Genomic DNA, 20940 nt, shown 5'->3' on the forward strand with positions numbered 1-20940 from the left:
TCAACATTATCTTCAGAAGTACCAAATTTCTGTAGAAATACTTAAAACTTCATTCTCATGGGGTAAAGGTTAATAAAGCACAAATAGGAAGAATCTACAGCATGTGAATCCTAAAAAAAAAAATAGTCTAAAAGAGCAGCTGGATCAACTAAGTGATAATGGCAAGAAAAATAGCTACAGACATTTAAAGAAAGGCAATACTGTAGAGAAGCAATAATTATGTCTGTGGAAGAATGATTCATCTATGATTACCATCATGGAACTTCATCCCAACTTCCATTAGAATTCAATCAGCACCACTTGCAAGGAAAACAATAAACACACATACTGGAGCCATAAAATAGCTTCTAACCATAGACTATGTACCACTACCCATTTATTTGCATAAGTGCCTTTAAATCTGAAGGTTGTAATACATTATGTGAGCAAAGGGGAAAAGGTTTGATGAAGAACTGATGGACGGTATCATCAGCACTACATGTTAAGAGAAACTACTCACAAATTACTTTTCTCTACCGATGCTTTTTTTAATCAGACTCTTTCTCAAGTATCACTTGTCAATATATAAGCAAAAAGACTGAGAATTATTTTTATATTGGGAGGGAGAAAGGAGAAAACAGAATTATATATAGACAAACACCTTGGCACTGAGGTATCTCCCTTAAAAATCAAGATGCATAGGAAGAAAAAACAAGGCTTCAAAGCTTTCTTAAAACATAAACAAAGACATGAATAAAATTATTTCTAAAATGGTTATGTATATATATTCTCGTAACTTTAAAAATGTCTGCCTCCAAGTATGGCTCCAGCGTTCTGCTTCTGGAAGCCAAGCAACAGTCCACAGCATGCTGTAGTAACCTGAAACTACAAGACCAAAAGGCACAAGTTTCTTATGGAAACAGTGACAAAATTAACTGTCATCATGCAAGCAGTACAACTTTAATCATATTTTATAGGTGCAAGATCCATTCAATAAGAAATCCAAGGAGTAACATGTAAAATGGCAGAAGATCAAGAACAGATAGCCAAGAAACATAAATCTGATCCCAGGATACCTGTGCTACAATTGTACAGTTCAATGCCTGGTGAGTGTAGTTAATGCATAAAAAACCCACATCAGGGTTGCTGATCTTGATTTTCCTTTTATTCACAGTCCAAATAAATGAGGTAAACTTAAAGGAATGGAACAAGCTGGTAGACCTATAGGTCTGCTAGGACATGCTGCCTATTAAGCATAGGACATGAAAGATGTACTACTGAAAATTACTCACTGATGACATCTGACAAAAATGCCACTTGTGCATTAAGGATAATGCTTCAATACATGATGGAAACAAAAGCTCCCGTCAAGAGCCTCAATGAAAAACAGGCACAGAGTTTGCTCAATCTGTATTACCCCCAGGTTCCCTCTGTGGAACTCTGTATTTCTTTTGCTCAGATTTGCTCTTTCCAATGAGTAGCAAATGGGTTTGCAGCCTGACAAGCATTTTTGCTGACCTCCATGAGGGGGTCTGCAGAATCCTTCCTGAAGAGGAGTAAAGTAGCATGGAGTGCCCAGAACTACATATATGCCTTCACTTGACTGTAGCATAGGGTCCTAAAGAAGCAAATTCTGAATTACTATTCTCAACATTTCTTTGCACTAAGGTAGAAACCATTCAGAAACAGTTAAGAGAACTAACTAGGTATCATTGTGCACGGCAAATACTTACCTTCTAAATAATTCAAAAAGGTGCATTTGCAAATTTTCACTTGCACAGTTAAAATGGCAGATCGATACTAATCGGTTCAACACTCAAATTAACATTCTTGCCTCAGTTCAGGGTAAAAAAGCTACAGTAACTTGCACAATCCTTTAAGAATACTTAATTCTGAGCTAGATTTCCTACTTCCAGTAACACGTATTTTTCAGTATAAAAAACACTACACCTACAGAATTTTACCCTGAATGTGACCAATGAAGAACTGGGAAGTGTGCCATGGACTTTTAAATCAATACCACACCATCCAGCAGTTCATACACAGGAAAGTCCACACAGCCTTATCTATTCAAAGTGTCCAAGAAAATCTGTTAAGTATAGTGAAGGAAATAAAACTTCTGTTTGAAAATTTCATTTCTGAAAGGGAGAAAAAGTGCTTTTAAACAGTTTTGTGGCTTATAAATAACCAATTTTATAGACATTTCATATATCACTCATGTTTCAGTTTTCTGAGCAGTGTCCTTCATGGCAGCTTATTCTTTCAATAATAACACAGCTAATCAATCAAGTAGTGGAAAAGTGTTATCTGTCTAGGTTAGGAACTGACATCTTTGCTGTGGCTGCACTAAATGCAGATGCCTGCATGCACATGCAACAGCTGAGGAGTCAGCAGAGCATTTAAGGCTTCTTTATCAGCAGGATATGCTGAGAAACACATTAATTTCATGCATTCGTGTTTACAGGTGAAGGTATAATGGAGAAAAAATCACTCCTGATCCACATCAATAAAACACACAGATGTAGGATGATGTCAGAATAAGCACAGGGAAAGCATTCTCTCCCTCAAAAAAATACAAAAAAATCAACTTTATGGACAGCTAGCTCATCTCTCTTTGAGTTATAACTGCTTACCACTTATACTCCAATCCTAGTGAATAAAACAAGAGCTTTAGTCAGAAATCAGTGAAGACTGTAAAGTAAACAAAAGATCTAACAAATTTCTCACTGACCACAATGACATTGTGTTTTGAAAATGTATACATAGACAAGATGCTCTAGTAATCTAGATGCTCAAGTAATCTAAGGACAGCCTTTGCCATTACACTTCCTAAGGAAGCAGCTAAGGCAGCACATACTCTTTAAACAAGCTTGTGTCACTTTTCTGACACATAACAAAATTTTTTAAGCTGATTTTTACAGCTACATATTGGGAGTTGATGCTGAGTTTACTTTCAATCCTGCAGGGAAAAAGCACATGTTTGCTTTTGCTTCATGTCTCATTCAGAAGTAATATACTGGGAAGCCTGTGCATGTACAATCTGTACAATCTACCCCATTTTTCTTGCAAAAGACCTTAGAAAGATTACAGATCAGCGTGCATTTTAATGTACAGAAATGTATATAAAGCACACAGATGCTTTGCTTTTATCCTAGTAAAAATGTCAGATATGTTTTTTAAACAGCCCAACTACTTACATCCTTTATGTCAGCAGCAGGTGTCATTTCTCAGGTGCAAAATTAGAGTTCAATTTGCCTCATCTAACATTAGGGAAATTACAGTTTCTCTTTTTTTTTTAAAGACCAAACTTTTAAACCATGACATTTCCAGAGGCCAATTTGTCCCATGAAAAAAAAAAAAGACTGCTGACGCTGTTGTGGAAGTATCCTTTCTCTAGAATAGCTCTATGAGCTCCTGTAATTTCATTTCTCTTTCATTTCTCCTTCTTAGATATCTGAAGATTAACAAAAGAAAAATCTAGCCCCTGTTTGCATGCTGACCTACAATTCCAGGAATTGTACCAAAAAAAGTTTCAATAACTGCTGGGAGCCATTAGAAGTCCATGGTAGTCTGCTCCAGGTAGGTGCAACCTCATCTCCTCATGCAGATAACAAATGCTAACCTATTTCAAAACTGAGAAGAATCTCAAAATCTTAAAAATGCAAAGAAAATATCAGTAAAATTAGGCAGCAAGTTTTATTCATGCTAACTGTATTTATTCTTTATGTTTATTTATGTTTCTCTCAGAGATATTTATTCACAAACGCGCTCATAGGAGCAATGCAAAGTCAAACAGACACTTAACTTGGCTAGAGGAGGCCTCTGCTGGCAGTTGTGAAGTACAGCTTCTCACAGTTCTAGGAAATACGCATTTCTGTATTGAAAAAGCTAATAAAAGCAGACCAAGCAGTTAGATTTGCAGTGAAAATCTCCATATTAGTGTTCATCTCCAAAGCACTAACAATTTCAGCCCATCCCTCTTCGTGGCTACACCACAGCTGTCAAATTGAAGTTGCATGTATTTCCAGCTAAGACTAAAATGACAGCCTTTACTGATCACAAAGGACACCACTCCCAGCAGTGAAACTGAGGGATGTATTTTATTTTTACAGCAAAACCCAAAGTCCTGGTCTCCAACACCACACAGACTCCCATCAGCCATGGACCATGCATTCCAGCACCAGCAGAAGGGCAATAAGGTTACAGCACATTATGTGCACCACCATCTGCATCCAACAGACAGATTTCAAACACACATGTGAGACAAGGAAAAACAAAAAACTGGCTTGATGTTTATGAGTGCTGACACAAGTAATAGTCAAAAACAAATAGTCAGACCTGTAACAGCTGATAATTTGCTTATTGGTTGGACTGGAGTAAAAGTAATTCCATTATCATTTAAGAGCCCACAGAAAGAACATAAGCAGACCAATGGACAGCTGAGGACTTTCTCTGGAATTGCCAACTTTCCTATTCATCTTTTGGACCTTGACCCTGGCATCTCAGGATGGGAATAACAAGTCACGTTACCCAAACTGATGCTGTAAGCCACTGTCAACTGCAACAGCTGCCACATGCAATTCCTCTTGGGATGAGACTAGAGCAGGCAGCTAGAACTGTAGTTACATTCAACTGTTTACACAAGTAATTACCTTAAAAACTGTCCAGGATGCAAATTAAATTAAAAAGTTTCAGTGTTACATAATGCAACCAACTAATGTACAAATGCAAACCACAAATTATTTTCAGCTGAGCAAAACAGAAAAGATCTAAAGAAGAAGAGAATTTAATATTTCTCCCATCAGACCAGCCAGCATACAGCCAAACTAACATAACAGCAATGCTAACTAAAAGCATTTACTGTTTGGTATTTATTATAATAAACAGCAGAACTGCCAAGCCAACAGGCCCTATACTTTTTTTTAAATGATTCTCTTAATTCTTAATATTAACAGATTTAAAACAACAGGTCCATCTATTCTATCTTTTAGAGATATGGAGAACCTCTCCTACAATGAAACACTAAGAATTGGGATTGTTCAGCCTGGAAAAGAGAAGGTTTTGGGATGACCTAATTGCAGCCTTCCTGTATCTGAAGAGAGCCTACAATAAAGATGGAGAGCATCTACAAGATGCTCTACAAGAGCATGTAGTGACAGAACAAGGGGGAAGAACTTAAAACTGAGAGAAGTGTTAGATTAGATTTTAGAAAAAAAACCCACCTTCATTGCAAGGGCAGTGAGGCACTGAACAAGCTGCCCAGAGAAGTTGTGGATGCCCCAGCCTTGAAAGTTCAAGGCCAGCCTGGATGGGACTCTGAGCAACCTGATCTAATAAAAGATGTCTCTGTCTATGTCAGGGGAATTGAAACGACATGATCTTTAAAGTCCTTTTGGACCCAAACCATTCTATGGTATTTTTATTTATGCTACAGTTACCTTAAAAGATGTTCAGGACAGAACATGAGCCAAAAATCTTCATGGTATATCCAAATTTAAAGAACATATTTGCAAAATACTGAACAACTAAAGCTCTGCACTTCCTCTGCACAGCTACATTTTTTCCTGATGGTGTTTCAGTGCAAGTCCAACCCAAAAAAACAGATTTAATTGCTCTTTCAAAGAGATACTGTTTTCAAAGAATGACAGCTCAAATCTTCAAAGAAGGAAAAAAGAACTACCAAAAAAAAAATCATTTTACTTGTCCAGAAGAGATTGTGAAGAATTTATTATGGCCAAAATTTCACTTCATATCGATGATAGTAACTCAACACATTTCATTTTTTACAGTTAGAAAGTACATCCAAGTAACAAGAAATACACTTCAAACAAAAAAATGAAAACACTTCAATGAAGAAGAACAAATTGATATGAGGCAACTCATAGCTACACATATAAGTACACAATTTGTAACACATCCACAACCAACAGCAGAACGCTGCCAATAGCAAATGCACAACGTGGATCTTTCCTCCCATAATCTATTCCATCCCATCCCACTGGCAGTCCCTCAGATAAATAAAACTGAGGAGAAATACAAGCTTTGCCATAGAGTAGCAGATCAATGGCCCATCTTTCCCTTTATCATACTTAATGTGTGTATATGTTACCTGACCAGAAGCAAGGCCCTTACTGAGCAAACACAGAATGACAGAACACTTGTCGACACAATTAAGATATTCCAAGTACATAGAGTCAGATACGTGCCTGATCTGCCTTATTTAAACATCTGTACAATCTGAGTTAGCTGTACATGACACCATATTGCTTTAAATTAGAAACTGCAGGCAGAGAAAATATTTGATTGCCCATGGCTGCTCTCATCCCTGTGGTTAACTCAGTACACCACAGTTACTAGGCCTGAGTTAAGAAAGTGGAGACATCTCTCAATCTTCTGAGTAATTTGTTCAGGAGCATAAAATGAGTGAGTCAACCCAGCTTGAATTAGGACCCAAGGAGTTGTTAGCCAGGTCCTGCAGGACTGTGGATTTGCCAGATTAAGGAAATTCTCAGCTCTAGCAGAAGTAGTAAGTGTTCTGTTAGTGACATCAAAAACTTCCACAAAGAAGAAAAGGACTTTCCAGTACCCAGGAATTTCAATCTAGGTAGTCTGAGAAGAATAAATGCTGTTTTTTCTCCCCAACTCGAGAATTCATATACTTTAAATAAAAACATTTATTTCTAAAAATACAGATAAACAACACTAAGGCACATTACTGCAGACCTATAACTAGATGAAGATCTTAATATAAAACAGCAAGAAAAAGAAAATATAAAGATTTTCCCAAGACAGCAGGGATGTTAGAAAGACAAAGACTCAGAAATTGTGGAAAAGCAATTTTCAGGTGGAAGTCTGATTAAATCATACCCTCTGCTTGAAAGTAAAAAGCATGTATTCTGACATTATTTTGAGCCTTGAAATATAATTCTCTTTCAATGCTAAAGTAAATGTCTGGTCCATGTAATGTGCATGTACTCTGCATTTATGATACAGAACAAAAATACAGAATATATACAAAGAAAAAAGAAGGTCTTTTTAAAACAACCTAGGTTGTTTTTAAATGAATATGTATCATTTCCTTACCTTGCAAACAGTCTCTGTATCCCATGGTAAGATGGTTCTCAGATCAATAACTTCACAGGACACACCAAGCTTTTCTTGAGCCATTGCTGCCACCTCTTTAATCACATGTACCTGAAAAAACAATGTATCATCACCAAATAATGCAAATTGCTCTAAATTATACATCTGGAATACAAGCAGTAATTTAACATACCACCTGCATGTTGAGCAGGGATGTTTCTATTCAATAATAACCATTTAGTATTTACTGCATTCTTCTTATTTAGTACCAAATTATTCCCAGTATTTTAGCACCACTCCAAAAACTCAATTAACTGAAGAAGCACTGAGAACAAAATTTGCTTTCTAGAGAAGTGTCTTTCAGTGAAAAGTATCAGTCCTCACTACTTTTTTTAATTAGTTTGAATGAGTTTTGGAAGATTTTTGTTAGGACTGTAACTAAGCTAATACCCAAATACATCAGAGTAATGTATTAACGTAGCAGTCCCATGCAATCCTGCAAGAAGCATTAAATACATTCAGAAATGCTACACTCCACTACATCTGATCTTAGCCAAAAAGCCAAGATACAGTTCTAGTAGCCCCAGTAACTGCTCTAACTTACTGAAACATCGCCAAGTGCTCATCTCCAAAGCATAATTTTATGAGGAGCTAGGAGAAAAAGTGATTACTACAACCTGTAAATATATCCAGTCCTGATCCCCACAGTCAAAGCACATAGCAGTAGCACGCCATTATAAGTACTTACTGCTCTTCCAACACATAGTTTAACACCAACAATACAAATCCTGCATTACTTGATTACTACAATTAACACTCTACTAAAAAAAAAGTATTCTTCTCTAGCAGGAGGCTATCACTGAACTGGAATACAGATTATACCTTATCCACCAGTCAAGGAATCTATTTAGTAGATTTATATCTACTGATTCACTACTATTTAGTAGTAGTGAATCACAGTAGATATAAATCATCCACATCTACACCCATCCTTTACATAAGGTGTATTATGCTAAGAACAGAAAAGAAAGAAATACTCTACACATTCAAAACTGTGTCTTGACATTAGGTTATAATACACTTTTCAGCAAAATGTATCTCAAGCATTGGTTTCCCTAAAACAAATATTTGCAAGCAAATGCTCCAATATGGAAAATAAGAAATGTTACAACTCAGATTATCCTCCACAAGTATCTCAGCAAGAAGCATTTGCTCATGAGATATGCGGGTAGAAAACTTTATTAATATGAAGTTGCCAATAAACTCTGGTGCTCTCTTTATTGTTAGAACATTTCACAATACAGATTTGGATTGTGGCAAACGACCTCCATCAAGCAACTCCTAGGCATAGCAAAGAGATTGAGCCAAGGACTATCCCCAGAAATCAATTTGGATAAAGTCATCTTCATCTCGAAGGCAACAGAAATTTAGCAACCTGGACATGGTCAGGCAGTGTCAGTTGCCTGAAGGTCAGAGGGCATTAATAAATCCTACACAGACCCCAATAACAACAAAAAGGACAAACCCAGAGATCAGTTCAAAACTCTTTTGTCACAAAAGTTGTAAGATCCTCTCCTCTGAAAGCTTCTCAGATACAACTAGGCCAAGAAAACAGTAACTTCTGATTAGTCCTCACTAGACTCAAATTTCTTTTCTGTAATTCTGGACTATGAAGATGTATTTTCTTAACAGCTTTTTCAGTATTTGCAGATCTTCATCAGGGGGGGCAGGGGAGGGTCACCAATGATGTTCCTAAACAGCTTTGAAATGCAACTGTTAGAATCAAACCTATACCAATCCCTACTTGTATTAAATGTCCCATGGATTTTTAACTTTCAACAAAGGGACCCAAGGTTCTTTAAATCATGCAGTGAAGATCTATACTTTTCTTTCAGCATACTATTTTGAACTTTTCTTTCCCACTACCTTCCTCAGAGTTACATCTCACTGCCCCATTCTTAAATCTATCATTTTCATAATCATAAAAAAATCATTAGCCCGATGCACAGGTACCTGTTCTACACTTCCAGAGTCATCTTCAACCAAAAATGGGTAAAAGCTTACACAACAAAAAGCAGGTTTCATAGAAATTTAAACACTAGCAAACATTCATCCCAGCATATAGTGATGGAAGACACACACATTTTAATGTCTGGCACTTGAGTTTGAATGCAAACATCCCCTACCCCCTGGGCCAGGCTTTGCTGGGTGACAAATAGCTTTTAAGAGAGTTACTGACCTGAGTGCCCCAAGCAACCATTGTCACATCATTGCCTGTCTGCAGCACCTCAGCTTGAGACAGTGGAATGTTGTAGGGCTCTACAGGAACTTGTTCCACTGAAAAAAGAGAAATAGGGGAGAATAAGCATTAGATTCCTTTATTAGTCAATATTATCCTATAAAAACAAACAGTAAAACTTTTCTTCACTGTTAGAGCCATCTAAAATAATAGACTAAAATTTCACTGAGTATGTTACTGGTGCCCAGTGACAGGATGAGGAGCAAGGACCACAAACATAAACAGAAAAAGCTTTACCTCAATATGAGGAAAAACTTAATGTTGAGGGTGGCAGAGCACTGAAAAGGCTGCCCAGGGAGTTTGTGGGGTCTCCCTCTCTGGAGAAATTCAAAACCCACCTGGATGTGTTCCTGTGTCACCTGCTCTAGGTGACCCTGCCTTAGCAGAGGGGTGGGACTGGATGACCTCCAGAGGCCCCTTCCATCTCTAACAACTGTGTGATTTTATTAGCATTAGACCAAAGTAACTGAGTATTAGCATTCATTTCAAAGGTTTAGCTGCAATTCAAATTCTTTTTAATTACACTGTTACAAATATGTTCAGTGTAGAGTTAAATTTCTGTTATATACCACAACAAGATTATGCATATATACACATACAAAAGATAGTAATGAGTTCTGATGTACATTCAGTCAAAATGTCAGCATCAGATTTGGAAATGGACACTGCTACAGCTGATAAAAAATACTCAAGTAACCACTAATTGATCAGAATTCTTGATTATTCTAGTAATCATCAGAAGAGTCTTGAAATTATACTTTAATACTCAGACAAGAAGGATCATCTGTGCTAGCATCCTCCTGATGCTCCAAATACAGTGCTCTGCAGTTTTATGTTTAAATTGAGGTAAAAAGTTTTCAGAACCTACATAGGAATGTCAGCAAGAACTTCTGATTATAGCAGTTTTAAATAAATCTAAATATTTTTCCTTTAAAAAATGTTACCTAGTCACTAAAAATACACCACAATTCAAGAGAGAAGGCAAGAATTAGGCATCTTATCTTCTCCTAAGACATTCAACATAGCTCCATTCAAGACTCATTTATGAGTTTTCAGCTGGAAAACTGTTAAGTTAGGTCAGTTGTGCTAGTTCTGAATCAGTGCTCCAATGCACAATACATTGACTGGTTTAATGACTAAAACTATGATTAAAGACATCCATATATAATATTTTAGAAGAAATACTGGTTTTGATCTAAAGATGAGCTTGTCTATGCATCAGCAAGCCAAATAATACTTCTTGAAACATATTCTAGTGATAAGTAGAAAAAAATAAATCTTCTAAATACACAGAAACAATTTATAAAGAAAACACTCTGCCTTTTTTTGTTAACATATTTCATAGCTCATAAAATACATATTGAGTTCCTGCTGAACAAAATTGCTTCTTGAAGCAACAATGAACAATCTCCCTGAGTGATAGCAGTAGAGAAGTGGTTAGTATTTTTCTTTCCCTGTTATGGTAAATACAACACAAGTAGAATGACCTAGGTTTCTTCCTGGCTTACAAGTTCCAAATGTAACTTCAAAAAAATAAAGTAGCAAATAATTTTCAATCCAGGCAGACAATTTTCTTTTTTCTTGTTGATAATGATCTATAAATACCATGTATATTACCGAACCAGAGAATGACTCAGGTAGGAAGTGACCTCTGGAGATCACCTAGTACAAGCATCCTGCTCTGTAACAATTTTTTTAATAACAAGTGGCTAGAAAAATATAGGGCTGGGAAAGAAAGGGGAAGAAATGCACATCCAGCAGTTGCTCACTGCACATTAGTGGCAGACCAGGTTTCTATGAATTTTGCACATTGTACAACCCTCAGGCAACAGAAAGAGAACCTGAAAGATAATGAAACTCACAACTATAGTAATTGGCATTGCATGACTGTCTTTGTCATGGAATGGCCACCTACATGAAACCTGGAGAACAAGAAACGTAAAAAGATACCACAGGACATTCAAGTGGAAACCCAGGATACTGACAAGAAATAGAAGGTTCTGAAGAGAGGATGAGCCAGAGGAAGAACTAGAAGGTGTACATGCTACAGAAATAAAGCTTTTTCTCTGTGCAATGGTTTTATCCATTTAGGGAAATGAAATACAACATACAATTACACAAGTTAACTAATTTATTACTATAGCTGAACCATTCTGCACTAAAATGTCCATTAAATGAGCTCATCTATCATACCTGACAATTTTAAATGGAAAATTCAGCCTGACAAAAATTTACAGGAAAGTCCCATTTGGAAGGATTTTTCTTGATTGCTTTGCAAAAACTCCTTTCCCAACTAATACTGATGAAAAATAGGACATGGAATTATTCTATTAATATTCTTTCATAATAATTATCTAATCCAGGATAACAATGTTTACGTACAAAGCAGCCTGTTCATCTATTACTTAAGAAATCAAGTATTTTAAATCAAATGTTTCAAACACAGATTTCAAATACAGCAATTAACAAAAAGTTGTAATTATCAGTGAAAAAGGGCCATGACAATTTTAAGAGGGTACAACATCTGTTGCATTTTCTAAAGGAGCAGTCTGAACAGCAGAAAGAAAATACATGTTTTCTCATCTTACCTGCCTTGTCTCTATAACAACCACTGATGCAAGTTATATTTATTTCTACACCACCAATGTCATATATAGTACAATTAAATGAAACTGAAAAGGTCAGAAAACATCAGAGTAGGTTCTCCACAAGATGTCTAAACCTGATAATGTCAGTGTGACTCATCTTCTCCTTTGATTCATAACCATTATGTTCTCTTGACACTGCACAGGCTGTTAACACTTTTTATAAATCAAAGCCTCTTTTTCCTTTTTAATTCAGATATTTTCTTAGTATCTCTGATATTTAGGGGGACATCACTACAGCACTTTCAATAACACTATGATCTCGTAAGTTAAATAGCAACAGAATTCTCTCTTCACATGTGTACTTGCATATTTAACTCTAGATTTTCACTCAGAAAGGTTTACTATTCTTTGCTCTTTCCTAGTATAACTGAAGGATAATTAACATACACAATACTTCTGATAAACACTTGTATGGTTATGTGAAAGAGAAAGCATCTGCTCCTTGAAGGGTGTCTAGAAAAGGATCTTTACAACATAAAAGGGGATAACAGGAAGAGAGAAAAGCCATGAGGAAGGACATACAGGGAGAGAGACCTTACCACAAAGGTTGAGAGTTGCAGTTACAAAAACCAAACCTGCTCAGTCCCACTTATTGATAAGGGTGTGGGGCATATGGGAGTGTTTCTTTCACTAAAGCTATCTGGTGGGATGATAAAGAAAAAGGAGAAAAAAACTGCAGACATACATGAAGACAAATATGACTACAACAAGAAACAAAGCTTGTCAGGAACACTCAAAGAAGGGTTATAAATTTTTGGTGGCTGGAATGGAGTGGAAGTAGGATTTTTGTCATTATTTTAGTTTAATCTTTTTGCTTGCTTGTTTTAAACAAAGCATTATTAGCTTCAGGCTTCCTGAATAAGGACAGATACCCTGCCTTTTAAAGACTATCCCACCTACAGTTTCTTTTCAACTGTAATTTCAAATATATCAACAACTCTCAACAAAAGATCATGGACAAATACTTAGAGGCCTCATAGGAAGAAAGAAAAGTCCATTAGAGGAAAATGATGAGGCTCAAAAGCCTACATTAATTTTACAGATAGAAAATCTCCTTTCTCATTAACATCCTTAACACCTTAATTTTTCAACAAAGTCCCTACACACCCACTGTAACATCAGTCACAAAGCTCTCTGAACAAACATGTCTATTCACATGAAGCTAAAAAAAAAAGCTATGGTAGGGGCAATATAATTTCATTATTCAATAACTGAGCCATCATCATGGAAATAAAGAAACTTATTTTCGTCTGGAACAACGAGATCCCAAATCTTAGGTGAAGTATTATACCATGCTAAAAAGGAAAAAAATAAAGATAAATTAAGTAATGGAGGACAACTGATACCATTTTGTGTTCTTGTTTTGGAAAGCCTGCATGTTCCCAGCCTTCAGAAAACCCTGTACTGTTTTGAGACACTAATGGAAAGCACAATAAATACAGACATAGTTCAAGCTTACTGTCTAAGTCAGAAAATTGTACAAATTCAGAAACTTTCTCCTGCTAGAATCAACACATTCACATGGGGTGTTGTAAAAATTTTCTTTAGGAAACACAAGAAAGTCACATTTTTAAAACCCTTCTTTCCACCATTTATCTTATTCTTGTTTAACAGGTTTGTGTCTCATTGCTGCTGCATCTTGATCTTATCAATCATGATGGCCCCAGTGCATTTCTGAATTCACCAGGTCACCTGGTTTCTACGGTGGAATTACCAGAAACCCTGACTGTGGCCAGGAGAATAAGAATGAACTCTAAGAGAGACCAATTTTATAGGAGAAACTCCCAGACAGCAGTCATCTTCCAGGCCAAGCTGACCTAACCCACAAAGGATAGTAAAGATGACAAACCAATGATAACATAGAGGAAGGTTCACAGTGGAAATAAACAGAACATAAAAACCATTGCAGAAATAATAAAATAACCATGTAGATGAAAGAAGTTACCTGTTACAATCATCCCTGTCATATGTACATATAGAACATTTGTTGATACTGTACATACATTTGCACATTTGTACATATAAATTTCAAATTACACCACTAAACTGATGTTCTTAGAAATTTTAAGACAAAAAATATTGGTAAAGTCTCCAAAAATTAGCCATCAGAATGCAGGAGGAAATCACTGTCTTTCACAAATTACCAACAACAGCAATGCTGTGGCTGGTTACTGACCAGCACATACATCACATTAAACACTATTTCAGCACATCTTTACTCAAGATTTCCATCACAAGCCTGATTTATATTCAATAAATGATCCAGTAGTTGCTTTACAAGTCATTTCCTCAAACACAAAAACCTCCTTATATTCTCAAAAGCTGTGTGATTTTGATGTGCAGCCTTTCATGCCAACATAAAAGCAAGTATTTTATTAACTCTACAGTCTATACTTGTGACTTGTAAATATGGGGGGAAGGGGGAGAAAAAAAGGCCTGCTTTAAAAACACTTCATTTTTTTTCTTTGTTTAACAGGACTCAGACTCAGGTTCATTTTTCAAACTACTTTTCTCTAAATAAATGGACAGAGGCCCTTCAGTTGAATTTTAGTAAGCCTTCAAAACACACTGAACTTAAGGAATGCAACACCCTATGGATACATCACACCCACCACACTAAAAATAGCTGCACTTTTAAATTTACATTGCTATTGGGATTTCTGGGCTTTTTTTTTTTTAATTTAAAAGCAAATAAGCAGTTTTATCAGTAAATATCCTATTTGATTCTGAGTTACATTACTGTTTCTTTGTAGTTTTGATGTCTGTTTTCTAAATTTTTCCCTTATTACTGTCTGTCTAGGAAGAGGATAAATTCACTGACAAAATGGATGCACTGATGAAAAAGTGCTTTTAAAAGGTCCAAAGCAAAACAGAAACATTTTGTCTCTCACTCAAATACAGTCCACACAGATCAACTTATAAACTGGACTGATGGATCAAGCAGAGTTTTCATATAAAGCCACAGGACAGGGAAATGCTACAGGTAAGTCAGGGCTTCTGTTCTATTTTATCAGTTCCTCATCCTATTTCTCTGCCTGTCTCCACATGCAAAAATTTTAACCTGTTTTCTGTTCTGTCAAGTTTCTCTAGTCCAAAGAGGTAACCAGCTAATTTTTAGAACCAATTCAAACACCATCATTGTCAATTTCCAATGTTCCAATATATTACATGTAACTGAGAGTTGTTAAAACTACTCTGAATCAGAAAGGTCACTATGACTAAAAACAAAGTAATGGCAAATCACATTTCCTTTCAAATAAGGTTGAAATCTAAATGAGGAGATTTTGAAGATTTTTAGAAATTAGGCATGTCAAAGAAATTTAAACTTTGAGAAAATGGTGATGGTGGGGCTCAGTTCTTTTGGAGAAATAAAAACTGATCTGGAATCTTATTTTAGTTATTTAGAGTTACCACAAGAAAGCAGTTGAAATTCTGCCAAATTTATACTGGAATTTGATAAAGAATAATACCTCTTAGCTCTACTTCTTTTGTTAATCTTAGACTGTAAAGCATTCCAGTCTTCCAAAACTAATTGAGAATAATTGAGGATAAATCAGACCATAAATGTTTATCTTTGCAGTCAAACTTCAAGAATTTATTCAGTTTCCACCATTCCTCTAAAAACACATCCCACTACATAGCTAATGTCAAGACTTCTACTGAAGCATTGTTTTAGCTGAGGCTATTAACATATATGTGCAAAAAACCCCAAACATTGTTGCTTTATTGGAAAATACAACATACAAATCTTTACCTGCAGCTCTGTAAAGTATTTTAGGTTCAAAGAATATGCATGGATTTTTATCCTCTATGCATGACAGCAGCAATCCTTTGGCCTGCAGAGGACTCCTTGGAATAACAATCTGTAAAAATATTTTTAAATAGTTTAGTTAAAATAGCAATTCTGCTAGAAACTTCCTCAGCAATACTTAAAACTAAGCAATTATTTGCTTTAAACAAATCTACATACAGATTGAGCTGTTCTTACAAAGTGAATTTACCTCAGTGCTACATTATTAAAACACACTCCAAATTTTGAATTTTATTTTGTTCGCTGATAAGGCTTCAATAGTCCCCTCTATACAGTGGCTGAAATACCAAGGTACTGTGCTCAGATATGGTAGAACTAACATCTTAACAGTAACATTTGAGGTAAAAAGAAACAGAAGAATGTCAGTCAGATTAATATACATATAGACATAAACTTAGTGAAATTAATGGAGATGTACAACAAAAAATGCAGTTGAATGATCCTCAATTACTTAGGTAAAAATTCATCAGAACAGACCCTAAAGGTATTCAGACTTAGTCCAGTAAGTTTTGAAGACTACAATATGAAATAGTTACTTAAAGCTGACTTTTTTTGCTTACAGTAGAAGCTTGAAATTTGTTCATTTTGGAAATAAATAACCAATAAATACCTTAAATCATTATCAAGCAAAAAAAAACCTAAGGCCTCCAGATGTAATCCAAATACTAGGAAGGAAACAGTATAATTCATTTGCCAACAGAAGAGTTAGCTTTGGATGATCTAAGAGAATTTCAATTATGAAAAGAAAATTACCAAATTATCACAGTTTAAATGAAAATAGAACCCAAGAGCCAAATTCCCTCAAATCAAAAGAACCAATTAATTTCCATCCCAGAGACCTCAAAGAGCTGCAAAATGCAGCATGAAGTTTACCAGTAAACACTTCTGTAGATGTGAAGTTAGAAGTCACTGAAAACATTAGTTCTAGCACTTGTTAAAAAAAAAATACATTTTCATTACAGCCATGGCGTCAAAGTATATTTTGAGAGTAATATCATTTATTTATATAAAAATAATATAAAAGAGTGAAAATACAACCTAAATCTCCTATTACATGAAATTAACTTGAGAAGTGATTTTTCTAAACAAGGGAGAAGCAGTTTATTAATATTTCACCAAAGCATTTGGTAACAGACACATGGGAAATTACCCACATTAGTACAGCTCCTTAGGAATGAATCATTTTTAGGACAGACTTTATTTACCTTATTCATTTACGACGTTAAATCAGACCATGGCAATGAAGACTATTCCAAAGCTGGAAACCACTACACTAGAGAGGATGATACTAAAAAGACCCAGTTCACAAAAACAAACTAAAAAATACATATTGAAAGTCACATGTTTAAGGACTACATTTTTGTTACAGATTTAGAACTCAGGAGTAGAAATTCAGATGTGAATTTATTATCTGCTCAAAAAATGACTAGCATACTATGCAGTTAAGTCCTAAAAAAAAGTAACATAGCCAAGGAACTGTTAGTGCTATTGTAAAAATCGCTGCTGGAAACTCAACTGGAATACTTAATGTTTCTTTCAACCCTTTGAAAAGAAAATGAATGAAACAGATGTCAAAAGAGCTCCAGATACTGTTAACAATTCTTTGATTCTTTGATTTCTTTAGTCTAACAAAACAAAGACTAAAGAGAGTACAAGTGCTTTAGGCTATAAATGGACAGATAAGTTAAATTTACAAGTTAGTCAAGAACAAATTTAGGCTGGAAATCTAAAAGTAAGCTTCTAACCATGAGAGAAAATATTCGTACAAGGGAATGCAAAGAATCAATAATAATGTCTTCCATGTACACTCTCACAACAGTGGACAGAAGATACAACCATCCAGTATTGTTCTCAAACCCCAATAAGCTTTCCCTAAGTACCAATGACCACAATCCTTCCCCTGAATAACTAAAGTTGCACAAACTCCACTTGGCTTAAGCAATCCAAATTCTACCTGCCACCTAAGAAAAACATAAAATAGAAAGCCAGAAACCTCTCACAAAGTTTAATAAGAAGGTTGTTTTGAAAGCCACTCTTTCCAAAGATCAAACCTTACCCTTCTCAGCTTGTAAGACACTGACTTTCCTCCTGTAATATGGAGAAAGTATGCTTAGATACGGGACATTCGAAAATGCATCTGAAACACCAGTTCATTTTAACTTCTTGATTTCTATTTTAAGGGCCAGGGTTATTCATAAATACCTTCAATCTTGAAACATTATGAACTGTACCAACAAACAGCTTTGCAAAAAATATTAAAGAACAACATTGTTTTCACAAAGCAATAATATTCAAAAGATAGAGTCTAAAGCACTTCTGTGTGCACAAAAAGCTAGTTGATTGCTCCATCAGCTCCACAGAATTAATGTGCCTTTAACTAAGATGACAGATCGTAGTGGTAGAAACCTATTTTAGCATTTTACCCAAGGAAAAGTGAAAGAAAGTGAAAAACGAACAGAAAGATCAGAGGTGGGAACAAAGAAATCATATTACATGGAGTGACTAAATAAAATTCTGACTTACTAACTTGTTCATAAGACTAGCCATCAGCCTAGGTAGCTGGTATGAATCAGAAAGAGTATTAATCACCAGAGTGGACCACTAAACCTCATCCTTTGGTTTAGTATACAGAAATTTGAGATTGATCTACAAGATCAGCAGAAATTAGCTGGACCTGGAGTCAGTATTTTAATTATCTAAGCTATGTTTTGCTTTCAGACAATAATAAACTACTTTAGTTTTAAACAAGCTCTAGAAAAAATTTGATTCAATAGCCTGGCAAAAGACTTTGTAGATGGTTTTTGTCTATAATCAGGAAATACTTTCAAGTTCAGAAGAGGACCTCAAATACCATAAAGAACACCCAAAGACAAGAATGTATCCAATTCCTCAAATAAAATGAAATAAAATGTGAATAATACAGGGGGGTTTTTTTTAAGAGAAGAACAAGTAGTAGAAATGGCTATGGCCTCCCTGTAGATGAGTAATATCTGAAGCTTTAGGACACCAAAATCATACAGAGACAACAGTATAAACAGCAGATAAACAATGAACATGTGTCTTTAGAATACAAATACTGGCTCTGCTTAAATCTTCTGCATTAATCTGCCCTGAGTCATTGCTCAATGGACTGGATGCCAGCTAACCCAGAAGTACAAGTTCACAGACAAAAATTTGGTCAGGAAAAAATGAAGAGCCGGACAAATTCTCTTGGTCTGAAATGATTATATCCTGTAGTCCCTTTCTCTAGGAAAGTTATCCACCCAAGCACTAGGTGTCTTCACTTCAAGGGAAGCCACCATCTTGGGCAGAAAGCTTGTCTGAAGTTCTCACTCCAAAAATCACCAAGCAGTTGAGTTTGGCAAGGACCTCCAGGGGGTCATGTGGTCCAATGCCCTTGACCAAGCAGAGGCATCCAGATCCAATTGCCTGGAATCACATGCAGACAAATTCTGAGCACCTACAAGAATGGAGACTCTGCAAATTCTCTGAGCAATCTGTGCTGCCTTGTGTTCAGAAAGAGCCTCTGGTGCTTGTTTGTGCCTACTGCCCACCACCGTCTTTCATATAAATTAATGCAATAATGCACTTAAGAGAGATGCAGAAATTAAAAAAAAAATTAAAGGAAAGTACTACTTTTTGTCAGTTTTTAGGTTCTGTACTATATTGGACACAAAACTATGTAAAATGTATCTTAGTAATGCAAAAAAACAGACAAATACAAAATGCTATGTGTACTAAAGATTGCTTCAATTATGGCTAGAAATTTTCAAACACTTAACAAAGTTTAAGTTTTCTAATAGTTTTTAATTAACATATTCTGAAATTTTGTTCTGGATTGACATGTCCTTTTCTTCCCCTCTCTGCACTCAGACTCATTGCTAGTCAGGTCCATTATAAAACAAACAAACAAAAAAATAATCTTCATAAAATAAGAGTTATTATACCTTTATTCCTGGACAGTGAGCAAAAAAGGCTTCTGGACTTTGAGAGTGATATAGTGCACCATGACCCACACAGCCCCACGGTGCTCTAATGGTGAGGCTTCCACAATTGAACAGATCTCCAGAGCGGTACCGATATTTGGCTGCTTCATTAACAATCTGGGAAGATTTATATACAAAAGTAACATTCAGTCCAATCCCTCTAGTTATGCATCAAGACACTTCAATACATGCAATGTAACTACATCATCTGTTCCATGCATGGGATTCAGAGGATGACATTAGAAGCAAAGGAATACTGTAAGTCAGCACAAAGACAAATATTTTCCAAGGCAAAAAAACCAATGATTTTTTGTGTTCAAATTAGATGCCTAGGCCTCAAGGGTAGCCTTATAATCCAGTTCTTTCATCATTCTATATTGTCAATCAGCCCAGTCCAGATCTGTACTTTGTCCTGGGGACACGCGGCCAGCTGCAGCTGTATGCAGAAATGAGACTGTGTTCAGAAGACATAGGCTGTTGACTTTATGGCTGCTGAAGCCAACACAGCCACAAAACCAAAAATTAAAACAAACAGACAGTTGCCTCAAACCAGATCTTTAATTTCCATTATTTAATAAGCCTTCAAATTGGCCATGGTACAGTTTAATGTTTACAGTACAGTACTAGCACTGTTTGCAGTTTACGCCTGTTTACCTAAAGCATGCATAAATATTAGTAATACAGCTGTGGTTATATTTGCAAAAATTACATATTCAAACCAAGTACTAATGCTAACAGAAGAGTAATTTAAACAGATGTAAGATTTATTTTAACTGCTCTCAAATTTATTAGTACTAACCTGATCAAATGCTGGAAAAATGTAATCTGCAAATTGAATTTCTGCAATGGCTGTAGCACCTGTAACAGCAATTCCAATACCAAAGCCAACAATTCCTTGTTCACATAAAGGGGTGTTGAAAACTCTGTCTTTACCTAATAAAAAAAAGAAAAAAATGCACAATTCCTTTAATACAACCAGCTCTAAGCAGAAAACATTGTCCCAGAAATATTTTACTTATAAACAAGTCACATGCAATTAAGCATATCGCTGTTTAGATGGGCTTTTTTAGGTGCAGCAACAATAACCATCCATTACAGGTACAGATACTTTAACTTGTAACAACTTAGAGGAAG

The 20940-nt window shown here is 35.7% G+C and overlaps 1 protein-coding gene across 1 annotated transcript in view; it reads right to left on the bottom strand.

The window, feature by feature from the left end:
- BCKDHB (branched chain keto acid dehydrogenase E1 subunit beta) overlaps positions 1-20940 on the bottom strand; it is a 110656-nt gene that overhangs the window by 68524 nt on the left and 21192 nt on the right. The window contains exons 4-8 of the mRNA XM_054280229.1: positions 20606-20739; positions 19768-19923; positions 15764-15872; positions 9302-9399; positions 7063-7173 (exon numbers count right to left, since the gene is read on the bottom strand). Of these exons, the coding sequence (XP_054136204.1) occupies positions 7063-7173; positions 9302-9399; positions 15764-15872; positions 19768-19923; positions 20606-20739 (608 nt within the window). The remainder of the gene's footprint in view (positions 1-7062; positions 7174-9301; positions 9400-15763; positions 15873-19767; positions 19924-20605; positions 20740-20940) is intronic.

Source organism: Melozone crissalis, unplaced genomic scaffold (assembly GCF_028551555.1).
Source record: "Melozone crissalis strain CALT ecotype California unplaced genomic scaffold, PUWL_Pcris_2 ptg000027l_1, whole genome shotgun sequence".
Taxonomy (NCBI): domain Eukaryota; kingdom Metazoa; phylum Chordata; class Aves; order Passeriformes; family Passerellidae; genus Melozone; species Melozone crissalis.